The 20,863-nt window shown below is 52.1% G+C and overlaps 1 protein-coding gene across 2 annotated transcripts in view; it reads right to left on the bottom strand.

Annotated features, from left to right (window-relative positions):
* Positions 1-8,566, bottom strand: part of MNT (MAX network transcriptional repressor) — a 147,211-nt gene extending 138,645 nt beyond the window's left edge. The window contains exon 1 of one of the 2 annotated variants that reach the window (XM_063956032.1): positions 8,232-8,566. In XM_063956032.1, coding sequence (XP_063812102.1) covers positions 8,232-8,304 — 73 coding nt within the window. In that variant the 5' untranslated portion in view covers positions 8,305-8,566. The remainder of the gene's footprint in view (positions 1-8,231) is intronic. The other variant, XM_063956033.1, reaches the window with a different exon arrangement.
* Positions 8,567-20,863: the final 12,297 nt, after the last annotated feature.

The raw sequence follows: 20,863 nt of genomic DNA, 5'->3' as shown, positions 1-20,863 counted from the left end.
GAGGCTTGCGTCCGTGGTCACCAGGACCCAGTCCTGAATGCCGAATCTGCGGCCCTCGAGAAGGTGAGCACTCTGCAGCCACCACAGGAGAGACACCCTGGCCCTGTGGGACAGGGTGATCAGCCGATGCATCAGTAGATGTGATCCGGACCACTTGTCCAACAGATCCCACTGAAAGGTCCTCGCATGGAACCTGCCGATGGGAATGGCCTCGTATGATGCCACCATCTTTCCAAGGACTCGCGTGCAGTGATGCACCGACACCTGTTTTGGTTCTAATAGGTCTCTGACCAGTGTCATGAGCTCCTGAGCCTTCTCCATCGGGAGATAAACCCTCTTCTGGTCTGTGTCCAGAATCATGCCCAGGAATGGCAGACGAGTCGTAGGAATCAACTGCGACTTTGGAATATTTATAATCCAGCCGTGCTGCTGTAACACTTCCCGAAAGCGTGCTACGCTGATCAGCAACTGCTCTCTGGACCTCGCCTTTATGAGGAGCTCGTCCAAGTATGGGATAATTGTGACCCCTTGCTTCCGCAGGAGCACCATCATCTCCGCCATTACCTTGGTAAATATTCTCGGTGCCGTGGAGAGACCAAACGGCAACGTCTGGAATTGGTAATGACAATCCTGTACCACAAATCTGAGGTACGCCTGATGAGGTGGATAAATGGGGACATGAAGGTAAGCATCCTTTATGTCCAGAGACACCATAAAATCCCCCCCTTCCAGGCTTGCGATGACCGCTCTGAGCGATTCCATCTTGAACTTGAACCTTTTCAGGTATATGTTCAGGGATTTTAAATTCAATATGGGTCTGACCGAACCGTCCGGTTTCGGTACCACAAACATGGTTGAATAGTAACCCCTTCCCTGTTGAAGGAGGGGAACCTTTACCACCACCTGCTGAAGATACAATTTGTGAATTGCAGCTAACACTATTTCCCTCTCTAAGGGGGAAGCTGGCAGGGCCGATTTGAGGTAACGGTGAGGGGGCATCTCTTCGAATTCCAGCTTGTATCCCTGAGACACAATCTCTATAGCCCAGGGATCCACCTGGGAGTGAACCCGCTTGTGGCTGAAAATTCGGAGACGCACCCCCACCGGGCCTAGCTCCGCCTGTGGAGCCCCAGCGTCATGCGGTGGATTTAGTGGAAGCCGGGGAGGACTTCTGTTCCTGGGAACTAGCTGTATTGTGCAGCTTCTTTCCTCTACCCCTGCCTCTGGCAAGAAAGGACGCACCTCGTACTTTCTTGCCTCTTTGTGATCGAAAGGACTGCATTTGGTAATACGGTGCTTTCTTAGGTTGTGAGGGAATATATGGCAAAAAAATTGACTTTCCAGCCGTAGCTGTGGAGACCAGGTCTGAGAGACCGTCCCCAAACAATTCCTCACCCTTGTAAGGTAAAACCTCTATGTGCCTTTTTGAGTCGGCATCGCCTGTCCATTGCCGAGTCCACAGGACCCTTGTGGCAGAAATCGACATTGCATTTATTCTGGAGCCCAGTAGGCTAATGTCTCTTTGGGCATCTCTCATATAAAGGACAGCGTCTTTTATATGCCCCAGGGTCAGTACTATAGTATCCTTGTCCAAGATATCAAGTTCCTCAGATAAGGTATCTGTCCATGCTGCTACCGCACTACACATCCAGGCCGACGCAATCGCCGGCCTTAGTAGGGTACCTGAATGTGTATAAATAGACTTCAGGATACCCTCCTGCTTTCTATCCGCAGCATCTTTTAGGGTGGCCGTATCCTGTGACGGCAGGGCTACCCTCTTGGATAAGAGTGTTAAAGCTTTGTCTACCCTAGGGGAGGATTCCCAACGTAACCTGTCCGTTGGCGGGAAAGGATACGCCATAAGCATCCGTTTGGAAATCTGCAGTTTTCTATCTGGAAATTCCCAAGCCTTTTCACATAACTCATTTAACTCATGTGAAGGGGGAAAGGTCACCTCTTGCCTTTTTCCCCCCATACATATAAACCCTCTTGTCAGGGACTGGGGTTTCCTCTGTGATATGCAACACATCCTTCATTGCCATAATCATAACGGATGGCTTTAGCCATTTTAGGCTGTAACTTTGCATCATCGCTATCGACACTGGAGTCAGAATCCGTGTCGACATCTGTGTCAACAATTTGGGATAGTGGGCGCTTCTGAGACCCTGACGGCCTCTGCGACATAGGATCAGGCATGGGCTGAGACCCCGGCTGTCCCAAGGCTTCTGCTTTATCCAACCTTTTATGCAGGGAAGTAACATTATCATTTAAAACCTTCCACATATCCATCCAATCGGGTGTCGTCGCCGTCGCCGTCCTGTGTACGATCCCTCTGGAGCTAATGGTGTCCAGTAGCCTAAGAAGCAGGACCTATCTTCTGTGAGTAGGGCTGCTTCTCTCCCCTCAGTCCCACGTAGCAGAGAGTCTGTTGCCAGCAGATCTCTCTGAAAATAAAAAAACCTAACAAAATACTTTCTTTCTAGCAAGCTCAGGAGAGCTCACTAAGTAGCACCCAGCTCGTCCGGGCACAGATTCAAACTGAGGTCTGGAGGAGGGACATAGAGGGAGGAGCCAGAGCACACCAGTATCCAAATTCTTTCTTAGAGTGCCCTGTCTCCTGCGGAGCCCGTCTATTCCCCATGGTCCTTACAGAGTCCCCAGCATCCACTAGGACGTTAGAGAAATCAGGTTTTATCAGTTTCCTAATATTCATCAGATGCAGTGGTACAATACTGGACAAAAACTGAAGCGTATACAGAATATCGACCAATCTGTCCAATGTTTCTGCAGTAGCGTACCCAGAAATCAGTAGTGTGTACAGAGTCCAATCTTTTCAGCAGATATTTTAGATACATGAGTTTTGTCTATCATCAGTTAGATTGTAAAAGTGTGAACACACGAGTCGGCACTTTGAACGGGACTTCCCATCGTAAGTGTGAACGTAAGTAAAATCGCACCTAAAGAATGATTATACAAGTGTGATCTAGCTTAAAGTTCCGTACACATTAGACCAGGGGTGGGCAATTATTTCAGCTGGGAGGCCGCTTAACACTTCCAGCGAATATTCGAGGGCCACACACAAAATACTCAAAAAGAGATCCCTTTTTACACATTACGGCAGACAGCGTGCCCTTTTTACACATTACGGCAGACAGCGTCCCCCTTTTTACACATTACGACAGACAGCGTCCCCTTTTTACAGATTACGACATACAGCACCCCCATTTTTATAATTACGGCAGACAGCGCCCCCGTTTTTATACATTACGGCAGACAGCGTCCCCGTTTTTATACATTACGGCAGACAGCGCCCCCGTTTTTACACATTATGGCAGACAGCACCCCCGTTTTTACACATTACGGCAGCAAGCGCCCCCGTTTTTATACATTACGGCAGACAGCGTCCCCGTTTTTATACATTACGGCAGACAGTGCCCCCGTTTTTACACGTTACGGCAGACAGCGCCCCCGTTTTTACACATTACAGCAGACAGGGCCCCCGTTTTTACACATTACGGCAGACAGTCCCTACCCCCCTTTCCCCATCCTCCCCTAAGCCTATATAGCAGTCCTTACCCTCCCCCTCCCCTAAACCCATATAACCGTTTTTAACTCCCCTCCCCTGAACTTATATGGCAGCTTTAGCTTTATCCAGGACAGGGGGTTTACCTATTTGTCAGTGGCAGACGATCCCCGCTGTCTAATGGTCCGCGCTGCTGCCGCTGCTGCCGCCGCTTCTCCTCACTGGCCGCCGCTTCTTCTCCCCGCTGGCCGCCGCTTCTTCTCCCCGCTGGCCACCGTTTCTTCTCCCCACTGGCCTCCGCAGTGCTCCCCACTGGCCGCTTCTGCTCCGAGTCCCCACTGCAGTGCCCGCCCAGCGCCGCCCCCCGTGACGCCCAGCGCATGATAGAGGAAATCCCGGTCAGCTGACCCTGTGACGTGACCGGGATTTCCTCAGCGGCGCCGCGTCTGAGAGCAGTGCAATGACAAGCGGCCTGTCGGGCCTCTTGTCATTGCACTCTGGTGGGGCACAGCGGGCCAGACAGGATCGGTCCGCGGGCCACATCCGGCCCGCCTGTTGCCCACCCCTACATTAGACGATGTCGCTCTATGAGCGACCTCGTCTAATGTTTCCCCTCCCGTGCCGGCCAGTCGGCAGCCGACTGTACACACTGAGCGATATGACCGCTCATATCGCTCAGTGACGTCACGCCTCCGCCAGCCCTGCATGCAGGTCGTGGACGACAGTCCAGATCCTGCATGTATGCACTGCCGACAGCGATGATCGTTGCCGACCCGCGGGGCCTCGCATCGGCCGTCGCTGGCCGCATATACACTTGCCAATAAAATGAGCGACGCCGCTCAGGGAGGGGGAAAATGAGCGACGTCGCTCATTTTATCGGCAAGTGTGTATGGGCCTTAAGAAAACCAAAGTATGTCACAAGATGACTGGATGAATGAAAATATTTTTGATAGTGCACCAAACAAAAGTTATTTGGAAACACACAGATTCGAATAAAAGCAGTTTAATCATATTCAGGGAAAATATATATTGACACTAATCTGAGCCACAGATATTGATAGGTTTATAGAATGCAAATAAAACTGAACCATGCACGGAAGAAAATACTAATTAACAGTATCTTTTTTTTACACCAGATTCAATGTCCTTCAATTTACACATCAGATGCCCCAGCAGCAGCAGCCCAGTCTAAGCGACACGAAGCTCATATTTCTCACTGTACATGAGCTTCCAGGAAGCTGGCTAAGGATTGCCCTGTAGTGTCTGCCCTTCCCCCACCCCAGTGTATTTAGAAGGGCTCTCCCAACAACCAGACACAGGAGTGAGGGGAAGAAAAAGGGGGGACTATACAACACAGGACCCACCTCCTCCTAATCTCCACCCCCTTCACATCTGTGCTGAGGAGAGAAAGAAAAGAAAAATCCTGGAAGGTGCAAATAACCACAAAAGAAATCTTGTGCAGCAATGCGGCTGTAAAATGAAAAGAGAAAACACTGGAATAATAATTAAAAAAATGGAATAATCCTGCAGCCTTATTAGTAATAATGCTGCCAGTGCCTGTAGAGTTATAGCTGCCTGCATTTAGACTTTGACCAGCAACTGTGTGTACACAATACATTGAGTATTAGGAGCACACCATGTATAGGAAACAATGCATATTGTTATAAAGCACAATTTTTATTGCGTGTAACAGCTCGTTACATAATATAGACATGTGATCAGTCAGCTTACTCACAGCTGATAGCTGGCAATACCACTGCATACTGCAATATATACTGTGGTGGGAGACTGTTAATGTCTCAGCAGACACTGGCGGGTTACTGCATATGCCGACTCGCATACAAATGTATCTGAACTGATATATGTGATTAGTTCATATACAGATTATTTCCCTGCTGGGCGAAGCACATTTAGCATACAGTCATGCTGTAGGATTGTATAACATCTCATTGTAAGGCATAAAAGACAACAAACTAACATGCAATGTACAGGACAGGTGGAGAATGAAGGCTGCTGCACAGTAGGAGGCAATGAGGGGATGGCTATCAGACTGTTAGCTGCCTGTGGGAGATACAGGATGCTTGTGTCTGTGTGTGGAGAGGGTGTATGTTCTCAGCACAGCTAACACACAGTGTACGAGAGCCATCATGCTACAGGGTTGTGTGTAGCTCACATACATGTGATATTTTAGATTGGAAAGGAGGCCTGACACTGTGGGCGCCATATCATGCACAGTGCAAAGCAGTTATAGAAAGCATTATACAGTGTAGAACAGGGAATAGAATTTAATCGATTTAAACTCAATCTCAATCAATGTTGGATTTTGGGGCTGAAACACATTTGTGAACAGGTGAATATTTTTTTATTAATTTTAGATATTAATAAATGTGGGGGGTTTGGGGCGCTGGAAGTACAGCAGCGATTGCTAAATTTTCAAACAAAATCAGTTTTCTAATTATGGATTTTAGGACAGCAGGTGTCACCTCCTATGGGGCTTACAGCCTATTGGGGGGGGGGGGGGGATACAAGAATAGGCACCCTTCGGAGATATATCATTGTTTTGCCGATGGGGGCCAGTGCCGTTATTTCCACTCACACCATCCTGAGATTAGGAGCAGAAATATGTGAGAAGCGGCGCCCAAACTACAGTTTCGGCGACATGCCCAATAGTTTAGACGGGTTTAACTGTAGCTGCTATAGGGCCGAAACACACCCAGCCGGCTTTAAACCGCTGCTGTGATGTAGACACATGCAGCGCAATGTGTCCTTACACACGGCACGGTCCCGGCACGCTGCCGGGTCTCACCACTGGAAGGTCCGGCTGCCGGGCTGGCGCCTGGCTGTCTTTGCAGCCAGTAAACCGTGTGTGTGAAGAGGAGCCTTCACACACAACGGTTTTTTCCCAAGCCGTGTCTGATTCTGCGCATGCGCACAGCATCACACACGGCTCAAAGCCGTCCTGTGTGACAGACTCTGCCGGTTTCTCCCGGATGGCAAAAAGCCGGATAAACAGCATCACACACAGCTCAAAGCCGTCCTGTGTGACAGACTCTGCCGGTTTCTCCCGGATGGCAAAAAGCCGGACAAACTTTGTTTGGCTTTTTGCCATCCGGGAGAAACCGGCAGAGTCTGTCACACCGGACGGCTTTGAGTCGTGTGTGATGCTGTGCGCATGCGCAGAATCAGACACGGCTTGGGAAAAAAACGTTGTGTGTGAAAGCTCCTCTTCACACACACGGTTTACTGGCTGCAAAGACGGCCCGGCGCCCGCCTGGCAGCCGGACCTTCCAGTGGTGAGACCCGGCTGCAACCCGGCAGCCGGGCCGAGACCGTGCCGTGTGTAAGGACACATTGCGCTGCATGTGTCTTTACATCACGGCAGCGGTTTAAAGCCGGCCGGGTGTTTGCCGGGCGGCGCCAGCCGCCTCGTGTGTTTCAGCCCTGACACTGGTGAACCGGTGCATTTTGGCGCAGCGCATGCGGTAAGTAATGTGCACCCACAGCACTCATGCAAATCAATCAAATAGCTCCATCAGGCGCACATCACTTATAAGAGCACAAATAACAATTGAAATCTCCCACAGACCTATTTTCTACAACTGATAATGCACAATACAGTGACAGCAGATCAGGGAACCAGCACCCACACAGGGTCACATGCCAGGGTGTCTCACTGCAGTCTATGTGGTAATGCTAGGAAAGATCTCTGTCAACAATGTAACACTACTCCCTACGTGCGCTACTGGGGGCGTGGGAGGTTTCCACGCACTGGCTGCAGGACGGGGACAGCGTGTCACCAGTGGGGAGGGGGCACAGAGGCCGTACACTACGAGGACTCAGACTGGTTGGCTGCATTATGCTGGGGATCGGTGCTGCTGTGCTGTGGGAGGGATCTGCCGTGGGAGGGGCCCTGTGGCCGTGGGAGGCGGCGGGTTACGTGGTTAATACCACGTGCGTGCTGCCCGGCCTGGCCCCGCCCCCTCCCTGTCTGCCTCCCGCTCAGACTCGCGCTGCCCCTCCCCCTGTCAGGGAGTGTCTCTCGGTGCACGTGGGGGGAGGGGCGTGGCCTGACACGTCACCAGACACATGTGTAACCCCTTCTGCCCCGGACATCCCCGCCCTGGCTGCGGTATCCCGGCGCTCTGCTGCCGCCCATCACCACCAGGGCTTGCGGGGCCAGGCACGGTGCAGCCCGGCCGGGGAGGGGTGATATGTCCTCGCTGCAGACTCGCCGCTGCGGGCCGGGGAGAGCGCCCGGTAACCGGCCATACGGGGGTTAAGGGGAAAGGCCGCCAGGAGTCATATGACAGCAAGCCCGTGTCAGGGTATTATGCAAAGTGCGGCTGGAGCATTGCCACCGCCCTGCCTGCCGCCGTCTCTTCCATCACCCGGGGGAGACCCTGGCACCCTGCCCCGCTGTGACACGGCTGCAGCCGTAACCCCGCACTGCTGCCTCCCTGATGCTCACATCCAGAGACCCTGCTGTACTGCGCTGCCCTATACCCCCTGTGCCACACTGCCCTATGCCGCCTGCCTGCAGCGTACCACACCGGTTCCCTATGCTGTGCTACAGCTATTCCGCCTCCCTGACACCCGCACCCCGGGCAGCGGCGCGATGTGTCCCCGCAGTGCTGCTGCCGCACAGAGGGGATGCGGAGCAATCACAGGGACAGACAGATGAGTGCGGCATCACCCCCGCCAGCCTTACCCCGGCTCCGCTGCTGCTGCTGGGCTTGCCATTCCAGGAACAGGGCTGCCTGTAACAGGGTCTCCAGGCTCATGTCTCCAGCTCCGCCGCGGTGTCTCTGCCTGCGATCAGTCACACACTGGGGCCACTGCCGGCTGTCTGCAGCCTCCTCCGCTGGGAGACCGGTCACTAGATCATACAGAGCCAGCTACTGTCACCCCGATCCCCCAGCGAGCCCTGCCAGACAAGGAGAGGGCTGCAACAAGATGGCGATGAGTAACAGAAACACAACAAGAAAAAAAAAAAAAAGAGGGACTCGCAGAGCTCTGAGCTACTACCGGGCGGGGGGAAAACCCGGAGACTGGAGCCGGGCCGGGGGTGGGCTGAGTCACAGCCAGGGAGGGAGGAGTGAGGGCTGAGCTCCGGCTCCGTGTGCGTGATAAACACCCTGCCCTGAAAATGTCCTCATCCCTCCGCCTGTCACACAGACCCCCGAACCCCCCTCCCTGTGAGCAGCTCATCACACGCGCACACACAGGGCTGTATAACTCCCCACAGACAGTGGCGGTGTTCCCACATTCTATCAGCTGGGGCTCTCCAGTTGCTGTGAAACTACAAGTCCCAGAAAGCCTGCTGATATTTGTAGTCCGACAACAGCAAGCTGCCAAGCTCTGGATAATGAATAATAACACCCACCCGTGATGAATATCTTGTTCTGTGACACGTGTATGTATCTATTGCAATGTGTGCAACATGCAATTCTGTACTGGTGCAGTGTAACGATGGTAAACACAATTCAGCAACACTTCACACTGACTCTCATGTACTGAACAAATCGGTTAACCACCGATGGCGGGACCATCGATGAACCCCAACTTCGCAGACTGCTTCTGTTGTCGGACATTGTCCATGGCCGATGTCCACCATCAGATCATCTACTGGTACTAGCCACCGATGGCCACCCCTATAACCTGGTACTGCATGTGTGAGGATAGTCTATGTACAGTCTATGTACAGTATGAGGACATGCTCAGTCTCTGCTTATGTGATGCAGCACAGAATGTAAGGTGTGCAGGGTGAGGCAGGTGCTGGGAGGGGTTAGACTCTAGACAAGCACACAGCATTTCACCGTCACACTGACTGGTGTAAGCTACACATGCACCACTAACACACACACACACACACTCTCTCTCTCTCTCTCTCTCATTACAGGCAGCATAATGCACGGAGCATATTCCGTTCACTGCATGTCCAACTTCACACACAGGTTTTCATTGCAGCTCATATTAACCACTTCCTGCCAGTGTGTGGTGGGCACAGCCAGCAGTGTTGGAAGTTGCACTGCGAGGGGGTAATACAGATGACTGCTGTTTAACCTGTTCGTGCCCAAGTGACACCTCAGACACGTCTGTCCGTAGACCGATGCATTACTGGCCGGAGCTTCCTCCACCCTCCCTTACACACACTCTATCTCGGCACATTCCAGAGGAGGACGAGGGCTCCGGTACGTGTTTTCCAGACGCCCCGCCCCCCTGCAGTGCGTTTGCATATCATTAAAATATGTCATTCCCAGTTCAGCCAATCATAAGCCGGGACAACAAGGCATGGATCAGCTCCACATGGACTCCCTGCTCTGTCTGATGCCGTAAGACAGCCATTTAAAGGGACAGGACTGTTCCACGCTGCTATAGATTCCTTATTGCTGCTTCTCTGGAAATGTCACAAATCGGTTTTGCATATGACTCAGTGCGAGTAGAGAACAAGACGTGCTCAGCTTTATCCAGGCTCTGTTCCTGTATGGTTTGTAATATATCCTGGCCAGGGAGACATACCTTGTATTGCTGCATTCACCAGAGTGATCTTAATAGATTAAATGTAGACTGTTCTGTTGACTTATTTTATGATCAATTATTTATAAATCACACACACATATTCCTCAGTGCTTTGCGAGGTATATTTAGTCGGGATGCGGTTAGTATACTGCGTGTCGGGATCCCGATGTTCGGAATACCAACGCTGAAATCCCGACAGACTGGGAATGCAGGCGGTTGGAATTCCGACCACAACTCAGAATTGCCACTTGGGGAGTGGGTTCACGTCACCACCCCATACACTCCAACCGGGGCGCTTTAAGAGAGGAGGAGGCCCGTGTGCTGCCTCCTCCATACGGGCCTCCTCCACAGGGCTGTTTCTAGCTAATTTGGCTCCCAGTGCAAGATTTAAAAATGCGCCCCCACCCCACCCATTGACATAAAAAAAATCTATATGTGCCCCCCCCAATAGATAGAAAAAGAAAAAGCAAGCGCGCGCCGAAGGCGCGCGCGCTCCCGGCAAGGGTGTGTGGCCTCATTAAAATGGACGTGGCCTCATCTGATCTCATCATCACGGCCACCACAGGAAAAAAAAAGTCTCCATTTTAAACAGTACGGCAGGCAAGAGTCCTCATTTTACACATTGCGGCAGGCAAGTGTCCCCATTTTACACATTGCGGCAGGCAAGTGTCCTCATTTTACACATTATTGCAGGCAAGTGTCCCCATTTTACACATTGCGGCAGGCAAGAGTCCCCATTTTACACATTGCGGCAGGCACGTGTCCCCATTTTACACATTGTGGTAGGCAAGTGTCCCCATTTTACACATTGCGGCAGGCAAGTGTCCCCATTTTACACATTATTGCAGGCAAGTGTCCCCATTTTACACAGTATGGCAGGCAAGAGTCCCCATTTCTCTATCGTCCTAGTGGATGCTGGGGTTCCTGAAAGGACCATGGGGAATAGCGGCTCCGCAGGAGACAGGGCACAAAAAGTAAAGCTTTTTCCGATCAGGTGGTGTGCACTGGCTCCTCCCCCTATGACCCTCCTCCAGACTCCAGTTAGATTTTTGTGCCCGGCCGAGAAGGGTGCAATCTAGGTGGCTCTCCTAAAGAGCTGCTTAGAAAAAGTTTAGCTAGGTTTTTTATTTTACAGTGATTCCTGCTGGCAACAGGATCACTGCAGCGAGGGACTGAGGGGAGAAGGAGTCAACTCACCTGCGTGCAGGATGGATTGGCTTCTTGGCTACTGGACATCAAGCTCCAGAGGGACGATCACAGGTACAGCCTGGATGGTCACCGGAGCCACGCCGCCGGCCCCCTTGCAGATGCTGAAGACAGAAGAGGTCCAGAATCGGCGGCTGAAGACTCCTGCAGTCTTCAAAAGGTAGCGCACAGCACTGCAGCTGTGCGCCATTTTCCTCTCAGCACACTTCACACGCAGTCACTGAGGGTGCAGGGCGCTGGGAGGGGGGCGCCCTGGGAGGCAAAATGATTACCTATAAAGGCTAAAAATACCTCACATATAGCCCTAGAGGCTATATGGAGATATTTAACCCCTGCCTAATTTTTCTAAATAGCGGGAGACGAGCCCGCCAGAAAAGGGGCGGGGCCTATCTCCTCAGCACACGGCGCCATTTCCTCTCACAGCTCCGCTGGTCAGGACGGCTCCCAAGTCTCTCCCCTGCACTGCACTACAGAAACAGGGTAAAACAGAGAGGGGGGGGCACATTTATGGCGATATTTTGATATAACAAAGCAGCTATAAGGGAGCACTTATTATAAGGCTATCCCTGATATATATATATAGCGCTTTTGGTGTGTGCTGGCAAACTCTCCCTCTGTCTCCCCAAAGGGCTAGTGGGTCCTGTCTTCGTTAGGAGCATTCCCTGTGTGTCTGCTGTGTGTCGGTACGTGTGTGTCGACATGTATGAGGACGATATTGGTGTGGAGGCGGAGCAATTGCCAAATATGAGGATGTCACCCCCTAGGGAGTCGACACCGGAATGGATGCCTTTATTTATGGAACTACGGGATAGTGTCAACACGCTAAAGCAGTCGTTTGACGACATGAGGCGGCCGGACAATCAATTAGTGCCTGTCCAGGCGACTCAAACACCGTCAGGGGCTGTGAAACGCCCTTTGCCTCAGTCGGTCGACACAGACCCAGACACAGGCGATGACTCCAGTGGTGACGGTGACGAATCAACCGTATTTTCCAGTAGGGCCACACGTTATATGATTTTGGCAATGAAGGAGGCGTTACATTTAGCTGATACTACAGGTACCACTAAACAGGGTATTATGTGGGGTATGAAAAAACTACCTATAGTTTTTCCTGAATCAGAAGAATTAAATGACGTGTGTAATGAAGCGTGGGTTGCCCCTGATAAAAAGCTGATAATTTCAAAGAAATTATTGGCATTATACCCTTTCCCGCCAGAGGTTAGGGAGCGCTGGGAAACACCTCCTAGGGTGGACAAGGCGCTAACACGCTTATCTAAACAAGTGGCGTTACCCTCTCCTGAGACGGCCGCACTTAAAGATCCATCAGATAGGAGGATGGAAAATATCCAAAAAAGTATATACACACATGCAGGTGTTATACTACGACCAGCTGTAGCGACTGCCTGGATGGGCAGTGCTGGGGTAGTTTGGTCAGAGTCCCTGATTGAAAATATTGATACCCTGGACAGGGACAATATTTTACTGTCGTTAGAACAAATAAAGGATGCATTTCTTTATATGCGTGATGCACAGAGGGATATCTGCACACTGGCATCACGGGTAAGTGCTATGTCCATTTCGGCCAGAAGAGCTTTATGGACGCGACAGTGGACAGGCGATGCGGATTCAAAACGGCATATGGAAGTTTTGCCGTATAAAGGGGAGGAGTTATTTGGAGTCGGTCTATCAGATTTGGTGGCCACGGCTACAGCCGGGAAATCCACCTTTCTACCTCAAGTCACTCCCCCACAGAAAAAGGCACCGACTTTTCAACCGCAGCCCTTTCGTTCCTTTAAAAATAAGAGAGCAAAGGGCTATTCATATCTGCCACGAGGCAAAGGTCGAGGGAAGAGACAGCAACACGCAGCTCCTTCCCAGGAACAGAAGCCCTCCCCGGCTTCTACAAAAGCCTCAGCATGACGCTGGGGCTTCTCAAGCGGACTCGGGGACGGTGGGCGGTCGTCTCAAAAATTACAGCGCGCAGTGGGCTCACTCGCAGGTAGATCCCTGGATCCTGCAGATAATATCTCAAGGGTACAGGTTGGAATTAGAGACGGATCCACCTCGCCGTTTCCTGAAGTCTGCTTTACCAACGTCCCCCTCCGAAAGGGAGACGGTTTTGGAAGCCATTCACAAGCTGTACTCTCAGCAGGTGATAGTCAAGGTACCTCTTCTACAACAAGGGAAGGGGTATTATTCCACTCTTTTTGTGGTACCGAAGCCGGATGGCTCGGTAAGGCCTATTCTAAATCTGAAGTCCTTGAACCTGTACATAAAGAAGTTCAAGTTCAAAATGGAGTCACTCAGAGCAGTGATAGCGAACCTGGAAGAGGGGGACTTTATGGTATCCTTGGACATCAAGGATGCGTATCTCCACGTTCCAATTTACCCCTCACACCAGGGGTACCTCAGGTTCGTTGTACAAAACTGTCACTATCAGTTTCAGACGCTGCCGTTCGGATTGTCCACGGCACCTCGGATCTTTACAAAGGTAATGGCCGAGATGATGATTCTTCTTCGAAGAAAAGGCGTATTAATTATCCCATACTTGGACGATCTCCTAATAAGGGCGAGGTCCAGAGAACAGCTAGAGATGGGATTAGCACTGTCTCAAGAAGTGCTAAAACAGCACGGGTGGATTCTGAATATTCCAAAATCCCAGTTAATGCCGACAACTCGTCTGCTGTTCCTAGGGATGATTCTGGACACGGTTCAGAAAAAGGTTTTTCTCCCGGAGGAAAAAGCCAAGGAGTTATCCGAGCTTGTCAGGAACCTCCTAAAACCAGGAAGGGTGTCTGTACATCAATGCACAAGAGTCCTGGGAAAAATGGTGGCTTCTTACGAAGCAATTCCATTCGGCAGATTCCACGCAAGAATTTTCCAAAGGGATCTGTTGGACAAATGGTCAGGGTCGCATCTTCAGATGCACCTACGGATAACCCTGTCTCCAAGGACAAGGGTGTCTCTTCTGTGGTGGTTGCAGAGTCCTCATCTATTGGAGGGCCGCAGATTCGGCATACAGGATTGGATCCTGGTGACCACGGACGCCAGCCTGAGAGGCTGGGGAGCAGTCACACAAGGAAGAAACTTCCAGGGAGTATGGACGAGCCTGGAAACGTCTCTTCACATAAACATTCTGGAACTAAGAGCAATATACAATGCTCTAAGCCAGGCAGAACCTCTGCTTCAGGGAAAACCGGTGTTGATCCAGTCGGACAACATCACGGCAGTCGCCCATGTGAACAGACAGGGCGGCACAAGAAGCAGGAGTGCAATGGCAGAAGCTGCAAGGATTCTTCGCTGGGCAGAGAATCATGTGATAGCACTGTCAGCAGTGTTCATCCCGGGAGTGGACAACTGGGAAGCAGACTTCCTCAGCAGACACGATCTTCACCCGGGAGAGTGGGGACTTCATCCAGAAGTCTTCCACATGCTGGTAACCCGTTGGGAAAGACCAATGGTGGACATGATGGCGTCTCGCCTCAACAAAAAACTGGACAGGTATTGCGCCAGGTCAAGAGATCCGCAGGCAATAGCTGTGGACGCGCTGGTAACGCCTTGGGTGTACCAGTCGGTGTATGTGTTTCCTCCTCTGCCTCTCATACCAAAAGTATTGAGAATTATACGGCAAAGAGGCGTAAGAACGATACTAGTGGTTCCGGATTGGCCAAGAAGGACTTGGTACCCGGAACTTCAAGAGATGATCACGGAAGATCCGTGGCCTCTACCTCTAAGGAGGGACTTGCTTCAGCAGGGTCCCTGTCTGTTTCAAGACTTACCGCGGCTGCGTTTGACGGCATGGCGGTTGAACGCCGGATCCTAATGGAAAAAGGCATGCCGGAAGAAGTCATTCCTACTTTGATTAAAGCAAGGAAAGAAGTAACCGTGCAACATTATCACCGAATTTGGCGAAAATATGTTGCGTGGTGCGAAGATCGGAGTGCTCCGACGGAGGAATTTCAACTGGGTCGATTCCTACATTTCCTGCAATCAGGATTGTCTATGGGTCTCAAATTGGGATCTATTAAGGTTCAAATTTCGGCCCTGTCGATTTTCTTTCAAAAAGAATTGGCTTCAGTCCCTGAAGTCCAGACCTTTGTTAAGGGAGTGCTGCATATACAGCCCCCTGTGGTGCCTCCAGTGGCACCGTGGGATCTCAATGTAGTTTTGGATTTTCTAAAATCTCATTGGTTTGAACCACTAAATAAGGTGGATTTGAAATATCTCACTTGGAAAGTGACCATGCTTCTAGCCCTGGCTTCTGCCAGGAGAGTGTCAGAATTGGCAGCTTTATCTTACAAAAGCCCATATCTGATTTTCCATTCGGACAGGGCAGAACTGCGGACTCGTCCGCATTTTCTCCCTAAGGTGGTGTCAGCATTTCATCTGAACCAGCCTATTGTAGTGCCTGCGGCTACAAGTGACTTGGAGGACTCCAAGTTACTGGACGTTGTCAGAGCATTAAAAATATATATTGCAAGAACAGCTGGAGTCAGAAAATCTGACTCGTTGTTTATATTGTATGCACCCAACAAGATGGGTGCTCCTGCGTCTAAGCAGACGATTGCTCGTTGGATCTGTAGCACAATCCAACTGGCACATTCTGTGGCAGGCCTGCCACAGCCTAAATCTGTAAAGGCCCACTCCACAAGGAAGGTGGGCTCATCTTGGGCGGCTGCCCGAGGGGTCTCGGCATTACAACTTTGCCGAGCAGCTACGTGGTCAGGGGAGAACACGTTTGTAAAATTTTACAAATTTGATACTCTGGCTAAGGAGGACCTGGAGTTCTCTCATTCGGTGCTGCAGAGTCATCCGCACTCTCCCGCCCGTTTGGGAGCTTTGGTATAATCCCCATGGTCCTTTCAGGAACCCCAGCATCCACTAGGACGATAGAGAAAATAAGATTTTACTTACCGATAAATCTATTTCTCGGAGTCCGTAGTGGATGCTGGGCGCCCATCCCAAGTGCGGATTATCTGCATAAATTGTACATAGTTATTGTTAACTTATTCGGGTTATTGTTGTAGGAAGCCATCTTTCAGAGGCTCCGCTGTTATCATACTGTTAACTGGGTTTAGATCACAAGTTATACGGTGTGATTGGTGTGGCTGGTATGAGTCTTACCCGGGATTCAAAATCCTCCCTTATTGTGTACGCTCGTCCGGGCACAGTACCTAACTGGAGTCTGGAGGAGGGTCATAGGGGGAGGAGCCAGTGCACACCACCTGATCGGAAAAAGCTTTACTTTTTGTGCCCTGTCTCCTGCGGAGCCGCTATTCCCCATGGTCCTTTCAGGAACCCCAGCATCCACTACGGACTCCGAGAAATAGATTTATCGGTAAGTAAAATCTTATTTTTACACAGTACGACAGGCAAGTGTCCCAATTTTACACAGTACGGCAGGCAAGTGTCCCTATTTTACACAGTATTGCAGGAAATAGTCCCCATTTTACACAGTACTGCAGGCAAGTGTCCCCATTTTATACAGTATTGCAGGCAAGTGTCCCCATTTTATACAGTATTGCAGGCAAGTGTCCCCATTTTACACAGTATTGAAGGCAAGTGTCCCCATTTTACACAGTATTGCAGGCAAGTGTCCCCATTTTACACAGTATTGCAGGCAAGTGTCCCCATTTTACACAGTATTGCAGGCAAGTGTCCCCATTTTACACAGTATTGCAGGCAAGTGTCCCCATTTTATACAGTATTACAGGCAAGTGTCCCCATTTTACACAGTATTGTAGGCAAGTGTCCCCATTTTATACAGTATTGCAGGCAAGTGTCCCCATTTTACACAGTACGGCAGGCAAGTGTCAAGTGGGGGGAGGGGAAGGGAGAGGGAGGGGGGGAGGGAGAGAGAGAGAGAGAATACTCACATACAGTATGAAGAGGCTCTTTCCGCTCTTCGGCCCGCGCCGGCTGCCTCCTCCTTCCAGCTGGCTCCCCCTCCTCTTGTCATCGGTACTCCTGTTCGGGGGGCGGAGTTTCGCGGAATGACGCGATTGCATTGTGACGTCATGACGCAACCGCGTCATTGAGCAAAACTCCGCCCCCCCGAACAGGAGTACTCGGGAAGGGGGAGGAGGGGGAAAAGGACCTGCAGAGTGCCGCGGCGGGCGCCCCGTGCGGTTGCACGGCTCGCCCGCCTCTAGAAACGGCACTGCTCCTCCACTCTGCGGGAGCGCTGTAGAGTCTGAGCACTAGAGGGCTCAGACTCTACTGCGCATGCGCAGATCTCCAGGAAAATGGCACAGTGGCCATTCTCCCAGTGATTTCTCTACTGCACATGCGCAGAACTCTGTGAAAATGGCAGCTGTGCCATTTTCACGGGGTTTTAACAGCGACGGTGATGGCGGTGTAGAGATGTGCCCTGTGGGCACATCAGAGGTGCTGTCCCTGGCTGTGGACAGCGCTGGGGCAGCTTGTCTGTCCCCAGCGCTGGGTGTGCAGCGGCGGGTGTCTGGTGCAGGGATCGGATGTTTCCCTGCACCAGGCTGTCGGCGGCAGGTAGCGGCGCGGTGGCGGCGCTTTAAACTTGGCGCCGTTCTGGCCGCCAATCAGAAGCGCCGCCCGCGGCTTTTCGAATCCGGCGCCGTCCGCGAGCCAATCACGGCTCGCGGGGCGCAGGCCAATCAAAAGCGGCCAATCGGCGCTCGCCGCGTCACAGGCCCTGACGTCAGACGCCGGGCGGGAGCCGAAGAGGATCAGAAGCGCGCGGAAGAAGAAGCGGCCGGGACCCAGAGGAGGAAGTCGGCGCGGGAGAGAAGACGACGGCCGCGGAAAGAAGAGCTCCGGTGGCCGCGGAAGAGGCCGGAAGACTCCATGCCCGGGAAAGAAGATGTCCAGCGGTGGCTGGACGTGGCGAGGCGGCGGTGGCGCCGCTGGCCAGGACGGGCCAGCGGCCGAAGATTGAAAAAGAGCGCCGGAGAGGTCACCAGGGGTGGAAAGTAAGAGAGCTGACGAAGCTCCCCCCTGGTGCCTCTCCCAGCGGGTCAGGTAGGCCCTTCTCAGGTGCCCCTGTACCCGCTCCTCCCTAGACCACCGGGTGTTCGGGCATTAGGCCCGTGGGCACAGTCAGGCCCTTCCGGCCTGTGGGCACGTAGTCGGGCCCTCTCGGCCCGTGGGCACATTGTCGGGCTCGTGGCCCTGTTAGCCGGGCGCTAGGCCCGCGGCCACATTTAGTCGCCCGTGGCGCAAGATAGGCGGGCATTAGGCTCGAGCGGCAATCCAGGCAATAGGCCTGTGGGGACATTAGAGGGCATTAGGCCCTAGTGTATTTTGGCCAATTAGGGTAACATAAGGTGACCCTGGGCACCAGGCCCAGGTCACCCAACGAGGGACGAGTTAGGCGGGCACTAGGCCCGTGGGTAAAGTCGGGCCTCGGGTCCGTACGCAAATAAGGGGCGCTAGGCCCAATAAATAAGTGGTTCCCCCAAAGTGAATAGAGGTGGCACTGGGCACTAGGCCCAATTCACCCCAAGGTGTTTAGGCAGGCAGGCCCGCTCGGCCTGAGCCCTGGAAAGAGAGTACGGGAGGTTGGGTGAGCTGTGCGGCCCCCACTACCGGGTGTTCTGAGTCGGGTACCTAAAGGGACAGCACCGTGGTAGTTGCGTGCACTGTGTATCGTGATGTCTGTTGTTACCGTGCGGGGCAAAGTATGAGCTTGTTAAATGTGTTTAGTTTTTTGCACCACACCCACAGAGCTAGTTTGAGGGCTCTGCCGTTGTAGTTAGTATAGGGGTGTGACACTAGGTTAGGGTTAGGCCCTGCACGGCTGTTTGCTTGTTTGTTTGCCTCCTTACAGGGACCTGTAAGAGAAGAAGACGTTCGCAGTGCGGAACTGACGGTGAGTGGCATCTGTGTGCGTTTGTCCCTTGTCTGTCCCCCGAGTGCCGGAATAGGGATTGCTCACGGACGTGAGAATCCCCTTCATCACACTACGTGCGAGAGCGCGAGTGTGTGAAATCTGGGTGGCTGAGGCTTTGTGCCAGTGATGACCTTTCACTCAACCGGTGAAGGTCGCTGTCACACCTGGGGTATCCCCTCTTCCGGTGGAAGAAGGGTGGATACCTCCCTTAAGGTAGACCATTTTCTCCTCAGCTCGTTCGTCGGTCAGCTCCGAGAGGGAATCGCCGTGTCCAGATCCGACTGAAGATTGCCAGGTCCGTTGAAGGTTCCGGTACCTGAAGGTGAGAGAGAGCGGCGCCTGGTGAGTACCGAAGCTACACCTGCACGGCAGCAGGCACCACCACACGCACCGCCGCACCTCTTACAGCGGCACGGGACTCCGAGGGGGTGAGTGTTAAAAAAAAATGAGTGCGGTGTGGGCCCCCTCTGGACTCAGGGGCCCGTGTGCACCGCACACACTGCACCTATTATAGAAACGCCAGTGCCTCCAACATTTTAAACATAAAAATCAGTACAGATTAGGAAAGGGGGCGTGGCCACGGGTAAAGGTCCTTTTCCTATACGTTCAATGGAAGTTTGGAGAGACAAAAATCGGTACAGACCATAAAAAAAGGTACAGCTGGAGGGTATGCCACCCAAATGGCTATATAACCTGTGGCGAGCGCAGTGAGGGGACTCGCTGCCGTGATTCCAGCTGATGGGATGCTGCTGTCAGCTGCATCCCGTCAGCCAGTCTCCAGTATGTATTCCATTTAATCATTTACGTCAGCCCATGAACCAGTGGAGCTTACAATCTACATTTCCTACCCTATATATTAGGTGAACATCTTTGTTACAAGCCAATAAAAGTAAACTACCAGTATGATTTATGGGGATCAGTATGAGATCCCGGCGGTCGGAATCCCGACCGGCACAATCCTGACAGAGGGGCGAGCGCAACGCAGCCCTTTGCGGGCACGGTGACTCGCTACGCTCGGCACACTAATTTATTTTCCCTCTATGGGTGTCGTGGACACCCACAGAGGGAAAATATGTCGGGATTGTGCCGGTCGGGATTCCGGTGTCGGTATTGTGCCGGTGGGATCTCGACCGCATCCCGATTTATGAATTGTGGGAGGAAACCCATGCAAAGAAGGGGAAAACACATAAACTCCACATAGATATGGCCTTGAAGGGAGTTACACCCAAGGGGATCTAGTTAAATTACCAGCGCTCACGATCCCGGCGGTCACCATGCAGATGCCAGGATCCCGAACGCTAAAAATGCTGGCAGTCGGAATGCTGACCCACAGTGTCTATTCCCACTCATAGAGTGGGAATAAAACCTGTGGCGAGCCACCGAGCCCGCTGCTTGGCGAGCAGAGCGAGCCCGCAAGGGGCTTTGTTGTGCTCCCCACCCCGACGACATTCTGCACCGGGATCCCAGTGTCGGTATGCTGACCACTGGGATCCCAGCAACTGTCATAACATAGCAACCCCTCCCCCCGAAAAAAAGGAAAATAAATTGAAAGGCCCCTATCAATGCTCTTGGGACAGCCTCCTTCATATAGTACAGAGATAACGGGTACCTGCCAAGGCTCTCACAGGTGGTCCGTCCTGCAACGTGCTACTGCGCATGTGATGCTATTCCGTGGTTTTCAGGACCCTGCTGCACCTTTTGCGAGTTCAGTTACATCCCCTAGAGCCTACGAGGCTATTCACCAAACT

Source organism: Pseudophryne corroboree, chromosome 2 (genome assembly GCF_028390025.1).
Source record: "Pseudophryne corroboree isolate aPseCor3 chromosome 2, aPseCor3.hap2, whole genome shotgun sequence".
Classification (NCBI taxonomy): Eukaryota; Metazoa; Chordata; class Amphibia; order Anura; family Myobatrachidae; genus Pseudophryne; species Pseudophryne corroboree.
The sequence above is the reverse complement of the archived record's forward strand: the minus strand, read 5'-3'. Positions and strand labels throughout refer to the sequence as shown.